Here is a 24185-nt window from a genome sequence, read left to right as displayed (position 1 = left end):
TCTCTCATTTATCCTCCCATTTATGATTTCCTCCAGACAGCTTTTGTGTTGCACCGGTGTTCTTTTATCCTGATGCACATCTTATAGTGTGTATGTAAAAGGAATAGACCACCCTTTTTGAAAAATCGGGTATTATTTAATTTAACAGCAACAGTATTCAGTATATATGCATGCTGTACAGTACTGCATACTGTAATAGCAGTGGCATGATAGATAGTAAGTAAGGGGCTTCCAGGGGTCCTCAGTAAAATAAGGAATAGTTTAATTTCAGTATCACTTTTTAGTTCTGTAGTAGTTGTTATTTCCAAAAAAGTGATTATGTGGATGAGTTGTTATTTTAATATTATGGTTTAATCTCACTACTTCAAGTCTATTTGTAAGTGTTCAAAAAATTTGATACTTAATACAAACTAAAAACTATCTTTTCATATTAAGGTTGCCGGAGCAAAATCACTTCAAATGTGTCTGTGGCCTAATAAAAGTGAATTTTAGGGTCTACAGCATGAAAAAGTATTAATACCCCAAGGCTAAACAGATGGTGACAAATCTGTCCATCCAGAAAAAGTTAAACCTGGTTGAACTTTGTGTTCATCATATCTGGACAGACTCCTCCCAGTGAAAATGAGTTGCTTACATGCACAGACACAGCACATCAACCCTGTCTCCCACTTCCCCTCCCTCCAGGGCCGGGGTTTGCCATCTTCTCAGTCATCCAGCTGCTGCTTCCTGTGATGTCGCTGTGGCTGCAGCGTAGCCACGGCGACCACTCCTACTGGGACGTGGCAGCGGCGAACTTCAAACACGCCATTGGCCTGTGCTGTGAGCTGGTGGTGGAGCACGTTAACAGTTTCATCCATTCAGGTGACAGACAGCAGAAGATTTGTTTATTTTTTGTGTTTTTTTGATTTGGTGCATTTCTGAGACTTCTGGATCAAAAAATAGATTTTATAGGAGAAATGAATAGGCTTTCCTAATTCCTCCAAAACAGTTCATGACATTTGGATCTTTACATTCAAAGTGGCTGCAGATTTCAGTGGATCCAGTCAGTATTTGGGCAAAGGTTTGTTGTCATTGTTTCGTCTCTTCTTTGAAATCGAGGCTTATTGTTGAATGAGTGGAATGAGCAAGTTAGAACATGTTAGTTTCCAGTTCACAGCCACAAGCTACACCACTGTGCTGTAGGCCTCAATAGTTGAAAGCAATGTCATACCACTTACGCAAGTCCCTGTATCCCTCATGGTGCAAATAGGAAGTTCTTTCCTCATATCTTGATTCAGGCAGGGCTTCAGGCTGGAATGCACCAGCGAGGATTGATTTTTAAAACTGGTTTGATTTAGTTTTTACTCTTAATATTCAATTTAATCCTGTTGCTCAAAACGTCAGCCTCCATTATCCAGTATTAAGTTTCGGCTTAAGCCTTTGAAAACTGAGAAGAAGACATGGGGGAAAAAAGCAATGAGCAAATTAGCAATAAATGACCCAAAAATTAGCAAGAAACGTGGGGATTTGAACAACCACCAAGCAGCCTCTGATTGTACTGCCAAGTTTGATTACTCTGGAAAGCTTTGCCTTGGTTTTAACATTCAGGCGTCTGAAACAGGGCATAAGGTTCAAAGTAAGCATACTTTTAATTAGGGATTGGTGACCTCAAAATTCCTTTGTTTGCCCAGCACAAAAAAGTCATTGTTGTGCTTTTTTGTGAATGCAGTTATGACCTGAGAAGGTCTTCGCTCAGGTTTGCATTTGCTCATTTCATGAAATCTTGTGAGACCAGCCTCGTGAATTCAATCCAACTGATTTTGAAGCAGAAAGCATCAGAGAGGCATAAAAACAGGCAGAAAGAGAGGGTAAGGGAAGGAGAGACCTTTGAGAGTGGAGGGACATTGCCTCAGAGTTTGCACAAATCCTGTAAAATAAACACAATTGCCACTGTCTGGGCGAGCAGAGCCCACGGCTGCTCATCACGTGCATGATTTGTGAGGGTGCAGCAGGGTGGAGCGGAGCATATTTGGTCAATAGGTTTTTCCAGTATCCCCCTCTTCACTCAAATTAAAATTGGGCCACTCCACTTTTCTCCCATCTGCTCACAGGCTTTGTCAGGATGTGCTGGTAGTATGTGTGTGCGCGTGCAAATCAGTTTCTAGCTGTGCAGTCTGAAGTGGAGCCTCTCCAGTGACAACATCGGAGTTCACTCATCAATGATTGATTGATCGATTCTTCCCTTTAGATATTGGCTATGAGTCCCTGATCAACCTCATGCTGAAAGATCTGTTCAAGCTGTTGGTGGCGTGTGTGTCTGAGCCCGCAGAAACCATCTCTAGGGTTGGCTGCTCCTGTATCAGGTGACCTATACACACACACACACACACACACACACACACACACACACACACACACACCCTCCCTTGGCTGTTAGCATGGTTTGAAGATGGAGTTTACTGTTTTAAGCATGCATATCTGTCACTACGGTGAAACACATGGTGAAAAACATAGTAAGAATCTCTCTCTCTCTCTCTCTCTCCCCCTCTCTCTCTCTCTCTCTAGGTATGTGTTGGTGACGGTGGGCCCAGTTTTTACAGAGGAGATGTGGAGGTTGGCCTGCTGTGCCCTGCAGGACGCATTCTCTGCCACATTGGAACCTGTCAAGGTATACACACACAACCACACGTACATACACACACACACACACACACACACACACAAATGCATTCAAATGAACAATGATACATTTATGAAAACAGACAGGCACACACTCAGAGATGGCATATGCATCAACAGTCCATCAAGCATTCAGTTTGACACAGGCTCACAAAGACATATTCAAATGCAAAACCTTCAAGCACGCACACACACACACACACACACGCACACACACACACACACACACACACACACACACATACATTCCCAGTATATTTTCCTGCATCTGCCCAGTCCACAGTAAGTATTAAAGTGTGTTATCTATCCCAAACTGAAATCGCCGGCATGGGAGTGAAGTAATTTGCTGCAAGCTGAAAGCATTTGCTGCTAATACTGGCAACATGCTGACGCTCCGTGTTAACCAGATAACCCCGCTTGACCTCACACAACTAGCAGCAGCCTCCAGCTAATGTGCACACTCAGACCAGATTTGACCCATCTGTCGTCTCTCGTCATCATGTCAATAACCTTTCGTTTTCCCCAGGTCTTCCTGTGTTCATCACTTCTCTGTTAAAATATAGCTGTGGCCTCACAAAATGAATAACTGCCTACAGATTAAACTATATAGATGCATGGTGCTTTGAGAGCTTGTGACGTGGTGCATGTATGCCAACAACATGTTGTTTGGCAGTGGATGATCTGAGTGTGAGAGGGGATAGCACACCCCTTCTTATCACAAAATATGACCTACATTCAGTGCACAAGATATTGTGACATCCTGCGCCCTCTGTAAAATCGTTTGACCAAGTTAATCTGATCCGTAATGGATATCATCTGCTCAGTCCACTTCATTTTTAAAAGAGGAGAATAAAGGAGAGAAGCTTGAAGATGTTTAAAGCTTGAGACAAGTGACACAGGGATTTTGCAAAAAGAGGTTGCTACTCTGTATAAGGAAGAAAATCCTAATATTTTGGACACTTCAAGCAGGGCTCAGCCTTGACTTTTGAAACCAGGAATCAGCTTTTAGTTGCTGAAACTTAAAATAGAGTTTCCAGTATAATTTTCCATCCAGCTCAAAAATGCCAGGATACTCTGTCTCCCAGTACTTGACAAATTTTCTTTTTGGGTTTTGTTCAGGTTCGTCTTTTTCTTTGTCAGTTGAATCAGTTTGCATATTTGTTTGTGATGTTGACATGTCAGTCAGTCTTTTCACCCCACAGTCAGACAACTTAATTTACTTCATCACTGTCTCTGAAACAGACGCCTGTGTGCATGCAAGTAAAAACACCAGCGCACATGCAGCTTTGTCTAGTTCCAGTTCTTCTTATTCATCTTGTGTGAAGTTTTACAGTGCTTGGTATTCATAACGGTTCCAGGTCTGACTGTAACAGCAATATTTAAATATCACTAATATATTTAATATGTGGTTGCCACTGATGGAAGCTAAAGGCCAAGAGGTGTTGCCAATCTCTCAAAATGGTTACTGATGGCAACCTGGAAACAGTTACTGTCGAGCCCTGACATTGTTTAGATCACTGTTGGGTTGTCCAAAACAGGAAAAAAAAATACTAATAAGATATATTAAATATATTAAACTTTTCTGGTAGAGCAACAACAACATCTGGACGGTCAGTGACTGCAAAAATAGCTTCAGCCGTGACCAACTTTTCTCAGCTGCTGATGGCTCTGGTTTCCCTGGCCACTCCGCTCTCTAGCAAATGAATGGACTTCTGGTGACTTGCTGGTGGTGCTGTGCATGATTAAAGCACCATGGGAATATATATTTTAGAAAACATATGTATGCTCTCATAGTATTATTTTTTTTATTTCCCATGGTACTCTAACCCTAGCCTTTCCAATCAAACCAATGCTCTGCCCACTCTGCTACAGAGGGAGTATACTTTGGCTGTGTGTGTGTGTGTGTGTGTGTGTGTGTGTGTGTGTGTGTGCGCGCGCGGGCGCTTAAGCCTGAGGTGACATCGCTAGGCATTTTATTAGTGGATGTTGTGTGTTCCCTCTGTTCCCTGTGGCAGCTGCCTGTTGGATGGACCTAATCAGCTTTACAGCTTAGGGCCACATCTGTGTGCATGTGTGTGTTTGTGTGTGTGTCTCTAAGCATGAATGAAAGACACAGAAAGAACAATGTGCATGTGTGGAGTTTCTGAGAGGCATTGAATAATGGAGAAACAGGTGTGTGTGTGTGTGTGTGTGTGTGTGTGTGTGTGTGTATGTTTCTGTCACTGTAAAAGAAAAGTGAAAAAGAGTGCATGTGTGTGTGCGTATGTAAAGTACACAGTGATTTGTGAGTGTTGATTTCTGTGTTGGCATTTTTGTTTTTGTTTTTTTCCCTGTGTGTGAGTGAGTGAGCCTGCATCTTTCCCAACACTTAGGTATATACGGAAAGGAGGATTCCTGTGTGATGTGTTACTGCATGTAATGGGGTCAGAATAGCGTGACCTTGCTGTGGATTAGAGACTAGAGTAAACTGTATTTGAAGCTCTGCTAAAAACCCAAAGCCTTGTCAGTCTCTAGAACTGACAGCACGTGACGTACAGCATGTTGTTGCTGTTTCAGAGCATTTCAGTCAAACTACACCTGCTGTCATCAGGACTTCCCTTCACATACAGTCAGAGGTGGGGGTGCACAGCAGGTAGAGAGGTTCAGGGTCTTGCTCAAGGGAATTTCTGCAGGCATAGACAGATTGCATAGCTGTAGACTGCTGTGGGGGCCTGCTTTGTCTACTTCTGCTTCAGCTCCTGTTCTGCTATGTGTTCCTAGAAAGCCTGTTGACAACCCCCCCAAAAAGGGGCTTGGGCTGGACAATGTATTTTTATGTTTTTTGTTTTGTTTGTTTGTTTGTTTTGTTTGGGATATCTGCTTTATTTGACAGTGACAGTAGAGAGAGACAGGAAAGGCAGGGGAGAGAGAGGGGGCGACAGGCAGCAAATGGCCTGAGGTTAGATTCAAACCCAGATCACTGCGATCAGGACTCAGCCTTACCGAGTGGTACACACTCTTACACGGTGAGCTACCAGGGCGCCCTCATCAACCATTCTTAAAAAATAAATTCTTCTTAAAGCCCAAAGTTTTCACAAAGATTATGACATTGAACAGTGGTTTCTTATTTGGGATTTGCAGTGGTGGAGCTAGCTTGTATGGTGCCCTGGGTGAACTGCCCTCCCTGCTCCCCCCACAAAAACTCCGTCAATAGTGTTTTAAAGGCTGAATTAGTGTTAATGTGGACAGCAACATTTGATTTAGTTGTTGATTTATTTTGATAAAGTCTTAGGGCCCTATCTTGCGCCAGACTCCCTAAACCCGCTATTTGCGGATTTAGGATTTAGGAAGAGGCGTTCCCCCGTAAAAGTTGCTATCTTGTGCACCTCCCGCTATCCGCAAAACACCTCCGCTACCCGCTATATTATGCATAGGTGTGTTTTGGGCGTTATGCCAGTTAAACCAATCAGTGTGCCAGGTGCCATTGCCTTTAAGGGCAGGATGCGCTATCCTAAATCCTAAATCCTAAACCCGCGATGGAGAGAGGGAGGTAGATTTTCTCAGGGCTTCTACTGAGGCTAAAGCAAGTTGGCTTTATATACATATTATATATTATATTATAGGCGAGTTAATTCGGGAGGTGGAGCCACATGTGTCCAAGTGGACACGTCACAAGGTTGTACTGATTGAGTAAAATCCCCGGGTCACACCACACACACACAAGAGGCAGAGGTGGAACTATGTGTAAACTAATTTATTGACAAGGTAGATTGGGCAAATAAAATATTAAAAATAAAAATATAGCACAGCTGCTGGCTTATGATAAAACAATAAAACGTGCTGGCGTAAGTGTCCAATTAAAACAGTCTTTCCTCTAAACAGTCTTTATGAGTAATATACTCAGTTCATTCCGGCGGCGTCCCGGTATCAGTCCGACCGTGTGTGTGGCGAGGCTCCGTCGGGGCGCGCATTGAAGCCGCCTGGGCGCGCTCTCGTAACAGCCCAAACTTTAGGGATAGCGGATAGCGGGTGGTCCTGACCACCCGCTATCCGCTTTCCCTAAAGTGTGTGCGCAAGATAGCAACTTTAGGGATAGCGCATGAAACACGCCCACGGACACACCTCCAGGTGCAAATGACGGAGTCGGCATAACGGATAGTGGGTAGCGGGTGGCGCAAGATACCGTTTAGGGATAGCGGAAGCTCCTAAATCCACAATTTGCGGGTAGCGGGTAGTGGCAGCGGATAGCGGGTGGCACAAGATAGGGCCCTTAGTCTTTTGACTAAATTGCCTGTCACAGTTCAGCAAGGGCCCAAATGCAGAATCACCAGGCTCAGACAGGAGTTGGCAATAATCCGCAAGAAAAGGGTGGTACAGTCCGTTCCAAAGGTCAAAACCAGAAATCCGATATAAAAGGCTACAGTACCTCAGAACATCAGGCAAATGGTTAAATCAGGCAAACTGGCACAGGTCAAAAATCCAGAAAAAAAACAATTGAACAGGCAGGCAGGATACGATCTGGCAAACAAACAAAGAGACCGACTGGTTTAAATACTGGAGGAAATGAGCAGACTCGTGTCAGGTGTGTGGCAGAATGACCAGCCAAAAAACTGATAGGTTGATAGGTAATACAGAGGAGTGGCAGTGGACACAGTCTACAATTTGATTACGTTACTGTATCAAATATGGAAGTGGACCGCTCACTCTCTTCATTTACTCTCAAGCTTGTTGAACCACCATGCACTGTCTCACTCTCTCTGTCCCTTCTCGGTGAAGCACTTTGTCTCAAAAGCATGTCATATACAAGATGAACTTAACATAAAGATGAAGCTATGTATTATGTATACAGGGTGATAAAGGATCAGTGGTTGAACATGCTTGTGTTTATCCCTGTGGTGTACCAGGAGATTCAAGGCTTAGAGTTTGCTGCTCTGTCCACAGCTTGTTCAATATATGTTTCAACATATAGCTTAATATGGTCTTACAGTGGTCACATTGGCAGTAAAATTATGATTTCCCTTATGTAACGTGTTTTGACTATGTTGCATGTCATGGCAAAGGTCATTGTTTAATATGGCACATGATATCTTTTTTATATGTCTTAAAGCTGTTTTCTTTACATAAGAGCCTCTGGGAGCTTATTGTATGTCACAGCTTTGAGTATTATTTGACCTTTATGTTTCCAGGGACAGTTTATCTGAGGGCCATGCTATGTCATAGTAGATGCATATAGTTTTCCCTGCATCTCTATGTATCTTATTGTGTCCAATCACAGATATGACAGTTAGAAATTAGAGATAAAGCCTTGAAACAAACCTCCCTTCTCTAACACACACACTCATTTTTTTCAAGTCTTAAAAAAAATCTCAGAATAAAAAAATTTTAAAAAAGGAGAAGTTGATTTCTTTGAAGTGTTGGGTTTATGTAGGACACTGGCAATCCTCAACATATAGATTACGTGTTAGTCAATCCATAACATGTAGCTTATGCTCTCAAACACATTAACATATGACCTATGACTGGGTTTATATGAAAGCTGATTTTTTTTAAGACAGTGCATTCAGGTCAGGCACGATATATGCATACTGTATTAAACTGTATTAAACTGTTTTACACTGTGAGCCTCACCCCAGAAAACGACATTTTTCATCCTCCATTCATTCATTCTAACCATTTTAGAGGCCACATATGCATGGACAGTGGTGAGAAAGTGCTTTATTCACCTGCGCACCACCTTAAAATGGAAATGAAACAGCTGTGTGACAACCATGACTCAAATGCTCATGATAAGAATTTTGAGAATTGTATGAAATTGTATGGGAAAAAAAAGGATTAGAAAATTAGAATAAAAAAAAAAACACTTTAGAAACTATTTTTGTAATTAAAATAACTCCTGAAATAGAATATTTTATTTTTAGTTTTCTGGATTTAGCATGGCTTCAGATGACTCTGAATTTCTTTGTTTCTCTCTGTAGAACTTGCTCGCATGTTTTCGTAGCGGTTCAGACAGTTTTTCCGGAGACGCCTGTGAGGTAAAGGTCGCAGCGCCATCCCATTCCCCATCAGCTGAGGCCGAGTACTGGAGGATCAAGGCAATGGCGCAACAAGTAAGTGCTGTACATCATACCAGAGAGAAGTGTTTATGACCCCTGAGGGCATGCTCTGGTAATTTGTTGGAGTCTGACACTGGGGGATTCTTTGAGTGTGTTTTGGGAATTAAACTTGAGTGCTTTTTGATTAAATAAAAAACAAAAAAGTAATTGAGCGTGCAATCTGAATCAGCAGACATTTTCACTCAATTAAGCAGTAGAAGAAAATGGCAGCTCCTCAAAAGTCAGAAGTCCCAACTACCATTAGTAGTGAGACCATTACTAGCAGTGATAGCGCTCCAGAGCCTGCTGACATGTCCTCTTTTTGCCCCCAGGTCTTTATGTTGGACACCCAGTGCTCTCCAAAAACACCCAACAACAAGGAGGGCTTTGAGCACGCTCAGTCCTGCGTTCTTATCATCGAGCTGCCCTCAGACCAGCAGTCCAATGGCCACACTCAGAAGAGGTGGGCAATGTTATCTGACACACACAACTCATACACTCATTTTGCTTTACACATGACAACAAGCCATTGAGATGCCCTCTTTTTCTAACCCACACCCTGACTACAACTGCATCACTCTAACACTGATCCTAATCTACATTCTGACCAAACTCATAAAGGCCTCAAGCTGATGTGGATATTTTGTTAATTGGTTGAATATCTGCAAAGATTTCTTGGTCCACACAGTGGATGAAGTGTAAGGAAACACAGAGTCAAGATTCCTTTGCATTATAGTGGATTTGGCGGCCTGTAGATAAATGTTTCATTCCCTCTTTTTGTAACGTTAGAAGTTGTGCTGATCCATAAAACCATGAATACAAATGCAGTGAACCTGGATCTACTTTCTCATTCAGTTATAGTATTAAAATTCAGTCAGTATAAAAAATTAGACCACCAACTTCTTCATGGGATTTTTGTTTGTAACTTGTACATATTTTAGTGAGAACTATGTTTTTGAGAACATAATATACACGAATGGTGGAGATGAAAAATGGAAGGCCTGTGTTGAAAAATGAAAAATAAATAAGGTAAACAATGCAACTGAATTAATTTCTTTCTTTCTTTTTCTTTGTGCTGCTCTGATAAAAGGAAAATTGGGTAAGGCTCTTTTCTGTCACATTAGCGTTATGGTTGTGTGTTTGTACAGTGCTGTCTTACTAATACTCTACTGCTATACTAACATATCCACTTACCTGCAAAATGCCCATATTTGGACATTGGTGCAGTGCAGCACTGTTGAAATGTGCACCATTACAAAGTGCCGTGTGTCTGTGTGGAGAGTGACATTAGCCTGTTCACCATATTATGCCAGCAGTCTGGTCCAGTCAGAACACAACATGCCAGTGGTTGAATGCAGAACTTAGCTTAGTTGATATTCAATTACTTTGGTAGTTAATGAGTTGTAGCTAATGCAGCTAACACGATGGAACGACTAAAGCAGACAGCTAAGTTCTCCTTAGCTACAGTCTATAAGCAAAAAAGTAAAACATCGACTTACTTGTAACAATCGCAGTGCTAGTTTCATGGCTGCCAGGCTGCCCCAGTTCCAACATGAATCAGATCCTTCAGTAAGCCCATCAGCAGGCCAGCAACACTTGATTACTAGTTTTTCACCAAGCTCCCTGTATTATTTTTTTTTTGCCTGCGCTGACTTTTCCAGTAGAAACCAAAAGAAATCCAAAAGAATCCTAATCCTTTTTTCCACAGAAATCAATTTGAACTGCATATATACATTTTTGTCACTTTGCTCCAGTATAGACTTATGCTGGTTTCACATAACCGGTCAAAAGCACCTCATATGTAGGCTAATTGTTCATATTGTGTGAAGCTCTCCAGGATTACCAAGACAATATGGATGTGTTTCAGTTTAAGTCGCCTCAATACGACAGCCTGATTGTTGTTTAAATCACCGTGTTATCACTGAAGGACTGCATGCTGTTAATGAAAACACTTTCTCAGAAAGAGCTGATCCATACCATGAAACAAAAGCTGCAGCAATATGACAATATACAAGCATATTGTACATGACCTGATGCGATCAAATCCTCTTAGCGATTAACATTGCATGCACTTACATGTGATATTTCCATGAATAAATCACGTCAGTAAACGGAAAGGAAAATTGCAGGAACATGGTGTGGTAAATTGTCCCACAAAAACTTTCTATCTGAAAGAAAGAAAGAGAAAAGGATGGAAGATCACTTTCCACCATGCCATTTCATCATAGACATAGACATAGTTGGAAGAAGATATTTGAATTTTTTCAGGGACTCAAGGATATATATATATATATATATATATATATATATATATATATATATTATTATTATTATTATTATTATTATTTATTATTTATTTATTTATTTTTTTTACTTATTCTAGCTTTGGCGCAGATATTTTTGCCCTTATGTCCTTTGCATATTGTCATATTGCCAAACTACCAGTTGGTGATGTATTCTGCATTGTCATTTACTGGATATCAATCTGGAAAACAGCATCTGCTAAATGTCCACATTATTGATCTGTAAAGTAATGAGAACCCAGACATTAAAATCATTGTGTTCACAGATGATTATTCACTCTAGTTCTCCATGCTAACAAGTTAGCATAGTGTATATTAAGCTACCTTAAGCAACGTTACATCTATTTTTGTTGTGTAGTAAAATGGCCCCTTGCGGTCTGAGAGCTGCCACTGTAAAGCTCTTTCCACCATTCAATTTGGAGCCAGCCTGTGGTTGCCTGGGTTGAGCTTTGTAAATTTCTGTATTGTGTAATTTGCAGTTGGCTTCTTTCTCTGTCTAACTCAGACACCATACATTTAACCAAAGGGGCCAGCATAAAAACAGGATGAGCAGGATGTGATTTAACCACAATCCTGGCTTCTGATCCCTGCAGGATCCCTTTCCGGACCATCGTGGTGAGCCTGCTGTCCCACCAGGTCCTACTCCAAAACCTCTATGACATCCTGCTGGAGGAGTTTGTAAAGCAGCCTGAAGGTCACGACAGGGTCACGCCCGTGACCTCTGACCCCGGCCGGCCTGCAGCAGGTTTCCTGCGCTACATCTCAATGACAAACTTAGCCATAATCCTGGATCTGCTGCTGGACTCTTACAGGTTATTACTCCAGGACAGTTAGCTAAGACATATTTCAATTGTGCTATTATATTCTCTTAGAATGTAGTTTTTCAGTTGAAGCTAGCTAACCATTTTATTCTGGCTTGAATTGTCCTCTTTGTGTTTTTGTGTATCTTCACTACTTTGAAGCAACATTTGCTAGTGTGTGCCATTACATTGCATTAGTAATGACTATGTAAAAGCCATGTATTCTGTAAAATGTAGCCTTCTAGTACAGCCAGTCATCACTGTCAAAAATGCTATCAATTGCTTCGTTAACTAACTGTTATCAATCTTTCCATGCATCCTCCTTATTTTTTTTCTTAATTCCTCTGTGCAGTAAAATTTACTTTACTTTTGTATTTAGCTGCATGACTGGCATAACCATAATTGGATTGAAGAATATCTTCTAGATTATTATAGCTTTATTGTGCAACCATTAGTTCCAGATAAGCAGTTAAGCTGAAGAACTGAACTGGTACTGCAGCTACACTTTATGAGATGTGATCAGACCCACACTACACTTAACACCACCTGCAACCTGTTAATGGGCTTGTCCACAGAACGGCGCGGGACTTTGACACCCGGCCAGGCCTGAAGTACCTGCTGATGAAGGTGTCAGGGGTGTGTGGAGCAGCCAACCTCTACCGCCAGTCTGCCATGAGCTTTAACCTGTACTTCCAGGCCCTGCTGTGTGCCACGCTCAGCCAGGCCGACAGCATGACGGCCCAGCAGGTGGGGACGAGCAGCATGTGCATGATGCATGATGCATGATGAAACCAGAATTATTCCAGCTGACTTTCATTTTTGTTGTTGTTGTTTTATTTTGGTAGGGGCAATGTTTTTAAAGATAATGCATAATTATAAAGAATATATACAGTACAGGCCAAAAGTTTGGACACACCTTCTCATTCAATGCGTTTTCTTTATTTTCATGACTATTTACATTGTAGATTCTAACTGAAGGAATCAAAACTATGAATGAACACATGTGGAGTTATGTACTTAACAAAAAAAGGTGAAATAACTGAAAACATGTTTTATATTCTAGTTTCTTCAAAATAGCCACCCTTTGTTCTGATTACTGCTTTGCACACTCTTGGCATTCTCTCGATGAGCTTCAAGAGGTAGTCACCTGAAATGGTTTTCCAACAGTCTTGAAGGAGTTCCCAGAGGTGTTTAGCACTTGTTGGCCCCTTTGCCTTCACTCTGCAGTCCAGCTCACCCCAAACCATCTGGATTGGGTTCAGGTCCAGTGACTGTGGAGGCCAGGTCATCTGCCGCAGCACTCCATCACTCTCCTTCTTGGTCAAATAGCCCTTACACAGCCTGGAAGTGTGTTTGAGGTCATTGTCCTGTTGAAAAATAAATGATCGTCCAACTAAACGCAAACCGGATGGGATGGCATGTCGCTGCAGGATGCTGTGGTAGCCATGCTGGTTCAGTGTGCCTTCAATTTTGAATAAATTCCCAACAGTGTCACCAGCAAAACACCCCCACACCATCACACCTCCTCCTCCATGCTTCACAGTGGGAACCAGGCATGTAGAATCCATCCGTGCACCTTTTCTGCGTCTCACAAAGACACGGCGGTTGGAACCAAAGATCTCAAATTTGGACTCATCAGACCAAAGCACAGATTTCCACTGGTCTAATGTCCATTCCTTGTGTTTCTTGGCCCAAACAAATCTCTTCTGCTTGTTGCCTCTCCTTAGCAGTGGTTTCCCAGCAGCTATTTGACCATGAAGGCCTGATTGGCGCAGTCTCCTCTTAACAGTTGTTCTAGAGATGGGTCTGCTGCTAGAACTCTGTGTGGCATTTATCTGGTCTCTGATCTGAGCTGCTGTTAACTTGTGATTTCTGAGGCTGGTGACTCGGATGAACTTGTCCTCAGAAGCAGAGGTGACTCTTGGTCTTCCTTTCCTGGGTCGGTCCTCATGTGTGCCAGTTTCATTGTAGCGCTTGATGGTTTTTGCGACTCCACTTGGGGACACATTTAAAGTTTTTGCAATTTTCCAGACTGACTGACCTTCATTTCTTAAAGTAATGATGGCCACTCGTTTTTCTTTAGTTAGCTGATTGGTTCTTGCCATAATATGAATTTTAACAGTTGTCCAATAGGGCTGTTGGCTGTGTAGTAACCTGACTTCTGCACAACCCAACTGATGGTCCCAACCCCATTGATAAAGCAAGAAATTCCACTAATTAACCCTGATAAGGCACACCTGTGAAGTGAAAGCCATTTCAGGTAACTACCTCTTGAAGCTCATGGAGAGAATGCCAAGAGTGTGCAAAGCAGTAATCAGAGCAAAGGGTGTCTATTTTGAAGAAACTAGAATATAAAACATGTTTTCAGTTATTTCACCTTTTTTTGTTAAGTACATAACTCCACGTGTTCATTCATAGTTTTGATTCCTTCAGTGAAAATCTACAATGTAAATAGTCATGAAAATAAAGAAAACGCATTGAATGAGAAGGTGTGTCCAAACGTTTGGCCTGTACTGTATGTGTACAACAGTTTTGCATTAAAATCTAAATTAAAGTTTCAACTACTTGAATTCATGCTCTACAAATGAAATACAGAAACTCACCAGTGATCTAAATTTGGACCAAGGCCTTGAATTAATCAAAAATAAAACAAAACAATGCACAACATGCAGACAAGGAACATAAACATATGTGCAGAACCTGGAAAAAAAGAGATTTGTGCGCATATTTAATCAAATGTCTATATATACCTGTTCATCAATCCTGTTAACTCGAACAACAAACACAGTCAATAAAATAGACACAAAGTCCATGTATGTGACAGTTGGCACAATCTAATGGATAGTTAAATGCCAATTGTCTCAGCAGTCCACAAATGTACACAACTCTGCACATAAACAAGAGGCTAATGTGTTGCATGGATGTTCTAATTCCATATAAACCTTATTTAATCTGATTACAGATGGAGTAATACATGACTGTTACATTACCATAACTTTTCTTCATGCATTTGCCGGCTTTAGTAACATGCCTTTAATTTGTTTAGTTTAATTTAATTGTATTTATTTTTAGGTAAAGCGGATCCTCTATGAGGAAGAGGAGGGGAGTTCTGACTCCTCCCACCCTGGCTCTGCCTCATCAGAGGATGAAGACATCTTTGAAGAGACAGCACAGGTAATATTATTTTCACATAAACACATAACACACATCTAAAAAATGAAATGAAAAAAAATGAAAATCAGTGACATTTTGATATAAATATACTACTCTGTCACAGTAATTGTGGTTCTACCTAAAGCCAGTTCATGGAAGTTCCTTCATTTGGTTTTTTAAACACTTGCTGTCTTGGCGGTCTCTGGCACACATGAAGTGACCAGTTTTACATTTCCACTTTGTGTAGGGTAAACACAAAATTAACTGGGTAGTTAGCATGACTGGTGTTAGCCACCATGGCTGGACAGACAGAAAAAGAGTAAATGTGTCAACCATGTGATAATACCACCCCTCATGTTGTCCACTTTTCTCTCCCTTTCACTCTGTCACCCTCACTCCCTCTCCAACAGGTCAGCCCTCCCAGGGGCCGGGAGAAGCGACAGCAGTGGCGAGCCCCGATCCCCTCCCTCAGCGTGCAGCCGCTGGGCAGTGCCGACTGGGCCTGGCTGGTCAAACGCCTCCACAAGCTCTGCATGGATCTCTGCAACAGCTACATTCAGATGCACCTGGACCTGGAGAGCACGCTGGAGGAGACGCCACTACTGAGGGGAGGAGCTGGAGGAGATCATGTGTTCTTCCTCCCGCTCTTTCAGTCTGAAACATCCACCCCGACGTCAGCGGGGGGGCTTTCGGGTAAGGGGACCCCATCAGAGGAAGGGGGATACAGGTGTCAGACAGCGGAAATGAGCGCAGCGTCCCCAGCAGAGACGCCCACACCCAGCCCAGGATTCAGGTATGACTTTACTAATATCAGACTTGAAGTCTAACTCAAGAACAGCACAACAGAAACTGCTGCATAAATTTCTATAATAATGAACAGAAAATGACTTATCAAAAGATAGATTTATTGTATCTTCAGCTGTTAAATCTTCAGTGTTTTAGAATACAGAGTTTATATTAATACCAACTATTAAGTATCAAAAGTTATACAACTGGTGTTTCTGTTCAAGAAATCTGATTGGTTGAGAGCTTTGTGTTATTTACTATAACATCACAGGAGCTGCATCACTTCATCTGTATTCCTCTACAGCAGCTGTCAAACTAGCAGTTGATTATCCATCACCTACAGGTGACTCTGCCTTTTTAACCATTAGAAAGTAACACTGCAGTAGATGTAACATGTCTACTCCTCAGAGTAGCCTATGTTGTTTAACCACAGGTTGTTCTTTGCAGAACTACTTCTTTGCTCAGCAAAATTAAAAAACAATCACAACTTAATTTCAGTGTTTAAGATAAAAACAATGTTGTTGCTACAAAATAGGAATTGTAAAATAAAAGCAATAGAATACTCAAAGCCTGTGCATTGTAGTAAATAACATCATGGCTGTGATTCGGTCACATTCGGCTTGTGCCATAGATAATCACAGCCTCAAGGGTCCTATTGCCTTAACAAGGCAGTCAATACAAGTAAACCAACACATTAATTAGCTTAATTAATGTTTTCATGAGCATAACTGGTTCAGTTTAATAAAGCATGGTGATGACGGTAGGACATGTCAAGTGCATCTTGTGTAACCTTTTTTAGTGCACCTCAAGTACAATGGGGTCCTCAGTGGATACTGAATGTTTGTCTCTTGCATTATGTCAAAACTGATGAATATCTTATCTTCATTTATCCATTCCCCTCTGTTCATATTTAGTATCACCATATCTGTAATTAAATTTGTCTGCACTCCTTGTTAAACAGAACTTTCAGGGACCATGTTAATCCAAGAAGGGACCACAAAAGTGAATCCAAATTTTTATATAAAGTGATGCTTTAGCCCATCACTAGTTGTATGACTGCTTTAATCCAGCATCTGGATGTGCTAGTCAGTAACTGCCTGAAACATCAGTTTTCAAGTCCAAGTCCAAAGCATATACCAAGTAAGCATGACTGCCTGTGTTTCAATCCGGCCGGGGTATTTGTCACTTTCACCACCTCTCTCACTCCCCAATGCTCTCTTTATTGTTGCTGTTCCAGTTTATTTAGAGCTCATAGTTACTTCTATAAGAACTTCTACAGTATGTAGAAAACAGAGTGACAGCCTTCATAGCAGGCACGAAAAAACTACACCAGGTAACTCAAAATACAGTAGGCAGTTTGAGTTGCAGTTTATACCAAGAAGAGAAAATCACTGACATGTTTGTTCTTGACAAAATGAAATGACTACCCTCCCAAGGTAATAATTACCAGACCTCCTGTGATAATATTAATGTTGTCCAGAGAAACATAGATAGGAATCAGTCTAGGTAGTCACCTGTCTAATCACACCAGTCTGTCTATCTATCTGTCTGCCTAGTTGTACAGGCAGCCTGCCACACCACTTTCGTACTGGAGGCGAGAGGAGAGACTCGTGTGTAGCAGGAAGCACAGTGGGAAGTGGTCCTGGAGCTACCATTGGGGCCGGAGCCACCGGGCCAGGAAGGAGAAAGGAGTGGTGGGAAAGTGCCGGGAACAAACTGTACACCATTGCTGCGGACAAAACCATCAGCAAGCTTATGATGGAGTACAAACGCAGGAAACAGCAGCAGCAGCAGCCACAGCAGAGCCACGTGAACCTCTTCATGAAGGAGCAGGGGAGGGCAGGAGGAGCAGGAGGAAGCGTGGGGGAAAGGAGGGGCCCCGTGGAGCCGCAGAGGCCCCCCCAGAGGCCCCAGCAGCTGGTGGATCAGCAAGGGCCCCCACTAAGGCACTCCGTCAGCGCAGGGCCCGAGGTCCTTAGACAAGAGAAGAGGCCGCGGTCGGGCTCCACCATCAGCTCTCACAGCATCTCCCTTAGGGACTCGGAGGCTCAGATACAGGTGTGTGTGTGTGTGTGTGTGTTTGTGAGAGAGAGGGAGAGAGAGAGACAGAAAGAGAGACAGAATCTACGACTAGAACAGGGCTATTCTTACGGCAGAGTCCATTGCGATGTTTAGGTGCCACCACTAGGAGGCTCTAGTATATTAGTTGTGAAAAATGTCAGTCGGTGACCTTCAAGTGTCAAGGCAGTTAAAATCACTTCATAAAAATGACATCACATTTGTTCACTCAGCTAAACTGAATCAGTAATTCAGATTACAATAAGTACAGAAAAGGATTAGGGCCACAGGGGAAAAAAATGTTCTGAGATTAATCTCAGGATTATGAGATTAAAATCAAAATTCTTAAGAAAAAAGTCAGAATTTTGACTTTAATCTCAGAATTCTGACCTTAATTCTATTTTTTTTTTTTTGTGCTCCTAATTCTCTTCTGTAGATAAGAAAATCTTTATTGTCTGTAGTGTTATTTGTAGAATTCTAAAATCTTAAATGCAGACACCATTATATTACTAGACTTCTTCAGATGATTGGAATTAAACTCATCAAAGAAGGATATCCTGCACACTGTGCTCTTGCAGGGATGTTACTGTTATTTATGACACTTCAATCCCTGTAGAACTTCAGCAGTGTTAAAATCAGTGTTAAAATTTGATCAAATCAAATTAAATTAAATGATAGGACTACAAGTCAATTTGCCCAAACCCTGCTGTGTGTGTGTGTGTGTGTGTGTGTGTATGACCAAATGGCTTCACAGTGACAGTGTGAGGAGGAAATATTTCACTGCCCTCTACTTGCAAAAAGGGAAATTTTAGTATGGATACTGAAATAAGGACTAGTTTTGGGTTAGGGTTTAGTAAGGGTTTTTTAAAGTTATCTTGGGATTAGGACTAGGGTAGTGTTGGAGTTTAGGTTTAAAATTAGAATTAGGTTTAGGTCATGGTTAATGTTATCAAAATGAACTGCAGCCAGTGAAGCACCAATACTGTGACACTGTGACATTAGAAAAGTTATCTGTGCTCTTATTAAAAATCTTCTCATACCTCTCCCATCATGCCCCTCCCTCTTTGCTCCGTGTAGGCATGGACCAACATGGTCTTGACTCTCCTCAATCAGGTCCTCCTCCTGTCTGACTCGTCCTTCTTGGCGCTCCAGCCGGCGCTCTACCCCTGCCTCAGCCAGCTCTCCTGCCACGTGACTGACGCCCGAGTCCGCCAGGCGCTGCGCGAGTGGCTTGGGCGTGTCGGCAGGCTGTATGACATCATTGTGTGACATCATCGCAAAGGAATGCAGAAACACTGGTGAAGGGCATGATTGGTTGGTGAGGGAGGTGAAGGGATAATGAAGAATTTGATCAGCACAGTAGAATCATTGAACGCCATAATTTGACGGTGTGATTTGTGGATTGACAATGGCTATGATTGGCCAATGAAGAGATATGAAGGGAAACAGGAAAATTCACTTGGCAAACTATGACATCGTCATGTGACAGCCAACAGATTGTCATGATTGATTGGCAGAAGATTTGGTTACTGAATGAGTGATGAGGATTGACAGAGACTTGACCTTCATTGGTAGACTGTGACACTGTGTGACATCATGGTGGATTTGATGAAGGATGTGATGGGAAGAATGGTGGATTTCCTTGGTTTATGAAGGATTCCATGGCTAATGAAAAGGCTCTCTTGTGGATGTGCTATTCCTGCCCCTTGTTCCTTGGTGGGATTCATTTATTTGTACACATGCAAATACATACTTACACACAAGAAAGTATGTGCACATACATGTACACATTTTGTCCACAATCACTAGCATCCATGCAAACAGCTAGGTGTTTGCATGGATGCTGGGATCATTTTGACAGTCCATCAGTTGTCTTTTTGACAATAATATATTGTCACCATAGAGGACAAAAACGCTACAGTGTTTCCCCTAGCTTGTCAGTTTGGATGATGTCAGGAGGCGGGGTTACTGATGACTTGTTAGTGGCATTTCATTTAGAGAGCGTATTATCTCCTTTTTTCAGTTATTTTAGTCAGTCTTGTATAATCTGTAGGCATTCCATTTAGCTGTCCATTGTACTTAAAAGTGTCTCTTCATCCATTTTGTGTTGGTGCAGACTCACCACAACTCAAAGCAGTGCCATTGTGCTGTGTCATAGCTGTGTTGAATTATGGCCATTGTAGTTCACTAACAAGCTTTAGGCACTTTGCAGCATTTAGTCTTGATTGTTTGAAAACCATACTGGCAAGAACCGCTAGCTTCATGCATCACAGGACATGAAATGGATGCAAAATAGAAATTTATTCTGCAGGCTGCGACTATATCTGCGTGGGTCATCCAAATATTAACATTTTGTGGGAAACACTGGACTGTCTTGGTTCATGATCAGCATGCCACAGCAAGTAGTGCTCTACTGGACATACTATTACACAGGTTCAGAGATAAGGATGTGCCATGATGCTGAGCAAGAGTCAGCACTTTGATTGAAGCATGGCTTTGATGTCAGAGGAATGCAGAGGACAGGGTGCAGGTATTTCATAGTGGTTATCAAATTGGTTTGTCCCTTCATATTTCAATTTCATTCCAACGATGGCAAAAAGAGTATGACAGAGGAGGCTGAATGTGTGAAAGCTTTCAAAGTCCACAAAGGTGATTCTGATTGGATCTGAGCCAGGGAGGAGAAGCTACAATAGAAATGTCTTCAGTTGACCAGATGCATCATTTTTCTCAGTAGCTTTAGTAGCTAGCTTTAAACTAAATGTACCACCATTCAAGCTGCAGTAGTGATGCACACTGCAGTGTTTTGGGCAACATAAACAGACAAGACACAGGCTACAAAGTAACATGTAGGATCCAAATTATATTCAAATGTTTCCTGCTAAAGAGATGTTCCTGTATTGTTGAAGCAGCTCCTTACGAAGTGCTGCATGTCTTGGCCCAACGTGTCCTGTCTTGCTGGCTGGGTGCCAGCAGCCAGATGGCCAGTGGCTTAAACTGCAAACTGGAAAATGTCAGGATTTATCAGATAAATTAAAAACACTTTCATATACAATGCATTTCTGTTTTGCTAGTCTCTGTTGCTGATTGGGGATATTTATGTGTTGGTAAGGTATTTAGTTTTCACTTTTGGGATTCGGACATAAAAAAGACAAAGGCCGTTTTACCAGTCTTCTTTTACAGAGATGAAATATCAGGCTTCAACATTTTTTACAGTGTTGTGTTTCTCTAGCATCAGATTAGTTGGCCTTTCACCGGGAGACTCACCCAAAAAACGCAACACATATCAAGAAGTTTCAAATATTCACTGTTGGTTACCACCGATGATCCAGAGCCTAAAAAATGGTATTTGGGACAACCCTAGTTTACTGAAATGTTGTCATTTCCTGGTTCCAAACAAACTTTTTCTGTTACTTTTATACTTGCACTTTTGTTACACTTTTACACAGTAACTTTTCTGTTACTTTTTTTTTTTTTTTTATTATTACAGAAAAAAGTAAAAGACCAACATGTACACTAACTCAAACTATCAACAGAAAATCTGAAAACAGACAGCCCAGCCCACAGTGTTTGATTGACAGGTGGTCTCTGGGAAGTAAAGTGCAACAACACCACAGCAATGAATGCCTAGCAGCACCAAAGATATCACCAAAGGCACAACACTTGCATCTTGTAGATTATCACTTTAGGTTGTACATGCAAATTTGATCTCAACAACTATTGAACTAACAGAGAGATTAAAAGGGGAACATTCTAATCAGTATCAGTAAACATTAACCCTCTGGTGGCCACATTTGTCCAGGCCAGCAGAGCCAGGCCACAATATGAGTTGTGCGAACATACGATGAGAACTTTGAGAATCTGTGTTAGCCAGTTTGCTTTGATTGTATTTGATTGTTTGTCTGCCCTATCCAGCTTTAGAACTGTTTATTTTCAATCGCTCATTCACTTTGAAACATGTGTTTTACCAAAATGATGAATCATACATATATTTATTTTTATCCCAAAATGTCATATCTGTGTACTTTCATGTTAGTCCATGCTTTACTGTACATTTTATCATTGATGTCTATATATTATTGTTGTAGATTTATTTATGTAAATGCTTTAGCCTTTAAAAATATTTATATTTTTTGAAATTAGTTTAAAAAATCTGATCAGTTACTTAGTGTGTGTACTATCCAATATTGTGCCATATGAAAGTTAATTGTTTGCTTTTTGTTGCTCTCATGAAGGGAAACCCTGAGATTTGATTGATCCTGGAAAGAGCAAAGCACTGTCTAATGATGTCAGGGTTTGGGGTTTCATTCTACAGAAATTTAGAATGAAAAATGCTCTTTTCTGAATTAAGGATATAATTATCTCAGACTTCTGATAAAAGGTTGAATTAATGAAATATCTCTTAATTTTGAGATAATTATCTTGTTAATTCGGGAAAACTGCACATTTATTTCATGAAAGCTTCTCTCAGAAGTCAGAGATAATTATTTCATTAATTGATTTTTTTTTCTCAAGTGAATGCATTATGCTTCCTTAGAATCCCACTTTGGCCATCCATGCTAAATGTGCATGCATTTGTAGTACAGTGTGGTGCTTTGGATGAAAGTGTCCATCAGTGGTCTGTGTTTGTAATCATGAAGAAGGGAAGAGAGGCTTTACCAGGTAGCACTGGTAATGTTTCTAGCAGAAACCAGTGTCTAGGTATGCGTGCTGTTGGAGCTGTTAGACCTTCAGGGCATGTGCCATGTGTTCACAACATCATGGACCTCTGCTTCATGTCATCCTCCTCTTTCTCTCACCAAGGGTAACAAAAAGAAAGATTTTCCCTTCCTGTCACAGTAGTAGATAAATTCAAATATTTCACCAGATTAGATGTTTAAATGTAATAAATCTTCTGTAACAAAAAAAAAAAAAAACTGCCATGTGACAAGACAATGTTTCAAACACAGCAGACATATGGTGCATAGTTGTGTTCTGTTTTCTGGTTGTAATCGAGGAATATGTAAAGATCTTTTTACTGTCTCTTTATACATTCCTTTGACGTAACTAGCCAGCTGGATGAGCCAAAAACAAGCACTGTTCATGCTGCTTTGTGTTTTAGGAGAGAGGAGGAGGTTATGATTGACTGAATGAATGAATGGAACTGATGCTAACTTCACCAGTCTGGACCATACTGAGGATGTGTAGGCAGGCTGGGCAGGACAGCACATATGCAGCTCAGGAGATTTGCTCCTCCTCTCTTTTTTATTTATCCAGCTCCGCAGCTGCTGAGCACTTTTTCCTTTCATTTGCACTCTCTCCACCAGATTGCTCTCAATTTCTTTTTCTCCGTTCATTTGCTCGCTCACTCGCCTTTTCCATCCTCTCTGCCAGATGTCGTGTTTTCTGTGCTGAGTGCTTGCTCTCTTTTTTCTCTCTCTCTTTATCCCTCTCTCTCCCTGAAATTTTGCCAATCCTATGATTTCACATGCCTGGCTGATTGCTTGAATTTTATTGCAACAACAACACATTTAATGCCTCAAAACTGGATTGAAAACAAGATATTTACTTAAGTCACAGCTATTAATGTTCTTTAAATATCAGAGAGAGCTTGTACCATCATGTAAGAGGAGTAAAGTGTAGAGAAGAAGATAGCGAGGAAATGTGGGCGAAAAAGTATTAACTTCAGCACAGCTTAATATGGTAACAGGGTTCAAAAGTAGCACCTAAACATGAGATGCTGGTAAACTGGTCTTGGGCTTTTGAATGTCTCCATTATATAGTCTTTGGTGGTTGCTTGTTCTTAACCTCTTACCTGGCTGCTCACCATACACCTTCTGACCAGCAGCTCAAATGAAACCAAAATGATTGCTTTGTGTCAAACAGGCTCTTGATTGCCTGCCTTATTCTATAGACACCATAGCACTGCAAAGAGATCGAGAGATGTTTAAATGACAAATGTCTGTTAGGTTTTGACAGGTTAAAATTATTCTTGAACTTTGTTATTTCTTATATTTAAGCACAGCACCATTGTGACAATAGATAATTTTCACAGCAGCCGTTTTGGCGTGAATAGCAGGGTGAACACTTTGTTACTAATGACATTAACAAGGACATTAATGAGGCTCAGACTACAGGAGCCTTGGTGACAAGCAAAAGCAGTGATTTGTCTTCGATGTGGGGTTTTTGCTCTGATCTCAGAAGTGTTGTCTGAGCCTGGCATAAATGGAGCTGAATCTTGGTTAATGTCATTGGTAGAGTTGTGTTTACCTTGCTATTTCATGTCAAAGTAGCTGCTGTTAAAAAGTTTATAGTAGCCTAATAGACAACCACTATTCTGCCATCTTTGTGTCTGACATGCCACCCTGTCTTATCCATCC

The 24185-nt window shown here is 41.3% G+C and overlaps 1 protein-coding gene across 1 annotated transcript in view; it reads left to right on the top strand.

Annotated features, from left to right (window-relative positions):
- Window positions 1–21246, top strand: part of arfgef3 (ARFGEF family member 3) — an 84161-nt gene extending 62915 nt beyond the window's left edge. Inside the window, exons 31-41 of the mRNA XM_030071320.1 lie at window positions 685–861; window positions 2228–2342; window positions 2545–2647; window positions 8613–8744; window positions 9062–9192; window positions 11626–11844; window positions 12408–12579; window positions 14905–15006; window positions 15396–15778; window positions 17328–17829; window positions 18907–21246. Coding sequence (XP_029927180.1) covers window positions 685–861; window positions 2228–2342; window positions 2545–2647; window positions 8613–8744; window positions 9062–9192; window positions 11626–11844; window positions 12408–12579; window positions 14905–15006; window positions 15396–15778; window positions 17328–17829; window positions 18907–19098 — 2228 coding nt within the window. The 3' untranslated portion in view covers window positions 19099–21246. The remainder of the gene's footprint in view (window positions 1–684; window positions 862–2227; window positions 2343–2544; window positions 2648–8612; window positions 8745–9061; window positions 9193–11625; window positions 11845–12407; window positions 12580–14904; window positions 15007–15395; window positions 15779–17327; window positions 17830–18906) is intronic.
- Window positions 21247–24185: the final 2939 nt, after the last annotated feature.

The sequence above is a fragment of the Myripristis murdjan genome, chromosome 15 (assembly GCF_902150065.1).
Source record: "Myripristis murdjan chromosome 15, fMyrMur1.1, whole genome shotgun sequence".
Lineage (NCBI taxonomy): Eukaryota > Metazoa > Chordata > Actinopteri > Holocentriformes > Holocentridae > Myripristis > Myripristis murdjan.
Note: the sequence above shows the minus strand (reverse complement) of the source record. Positions and strands in the feature narration are given on the sequence as shown.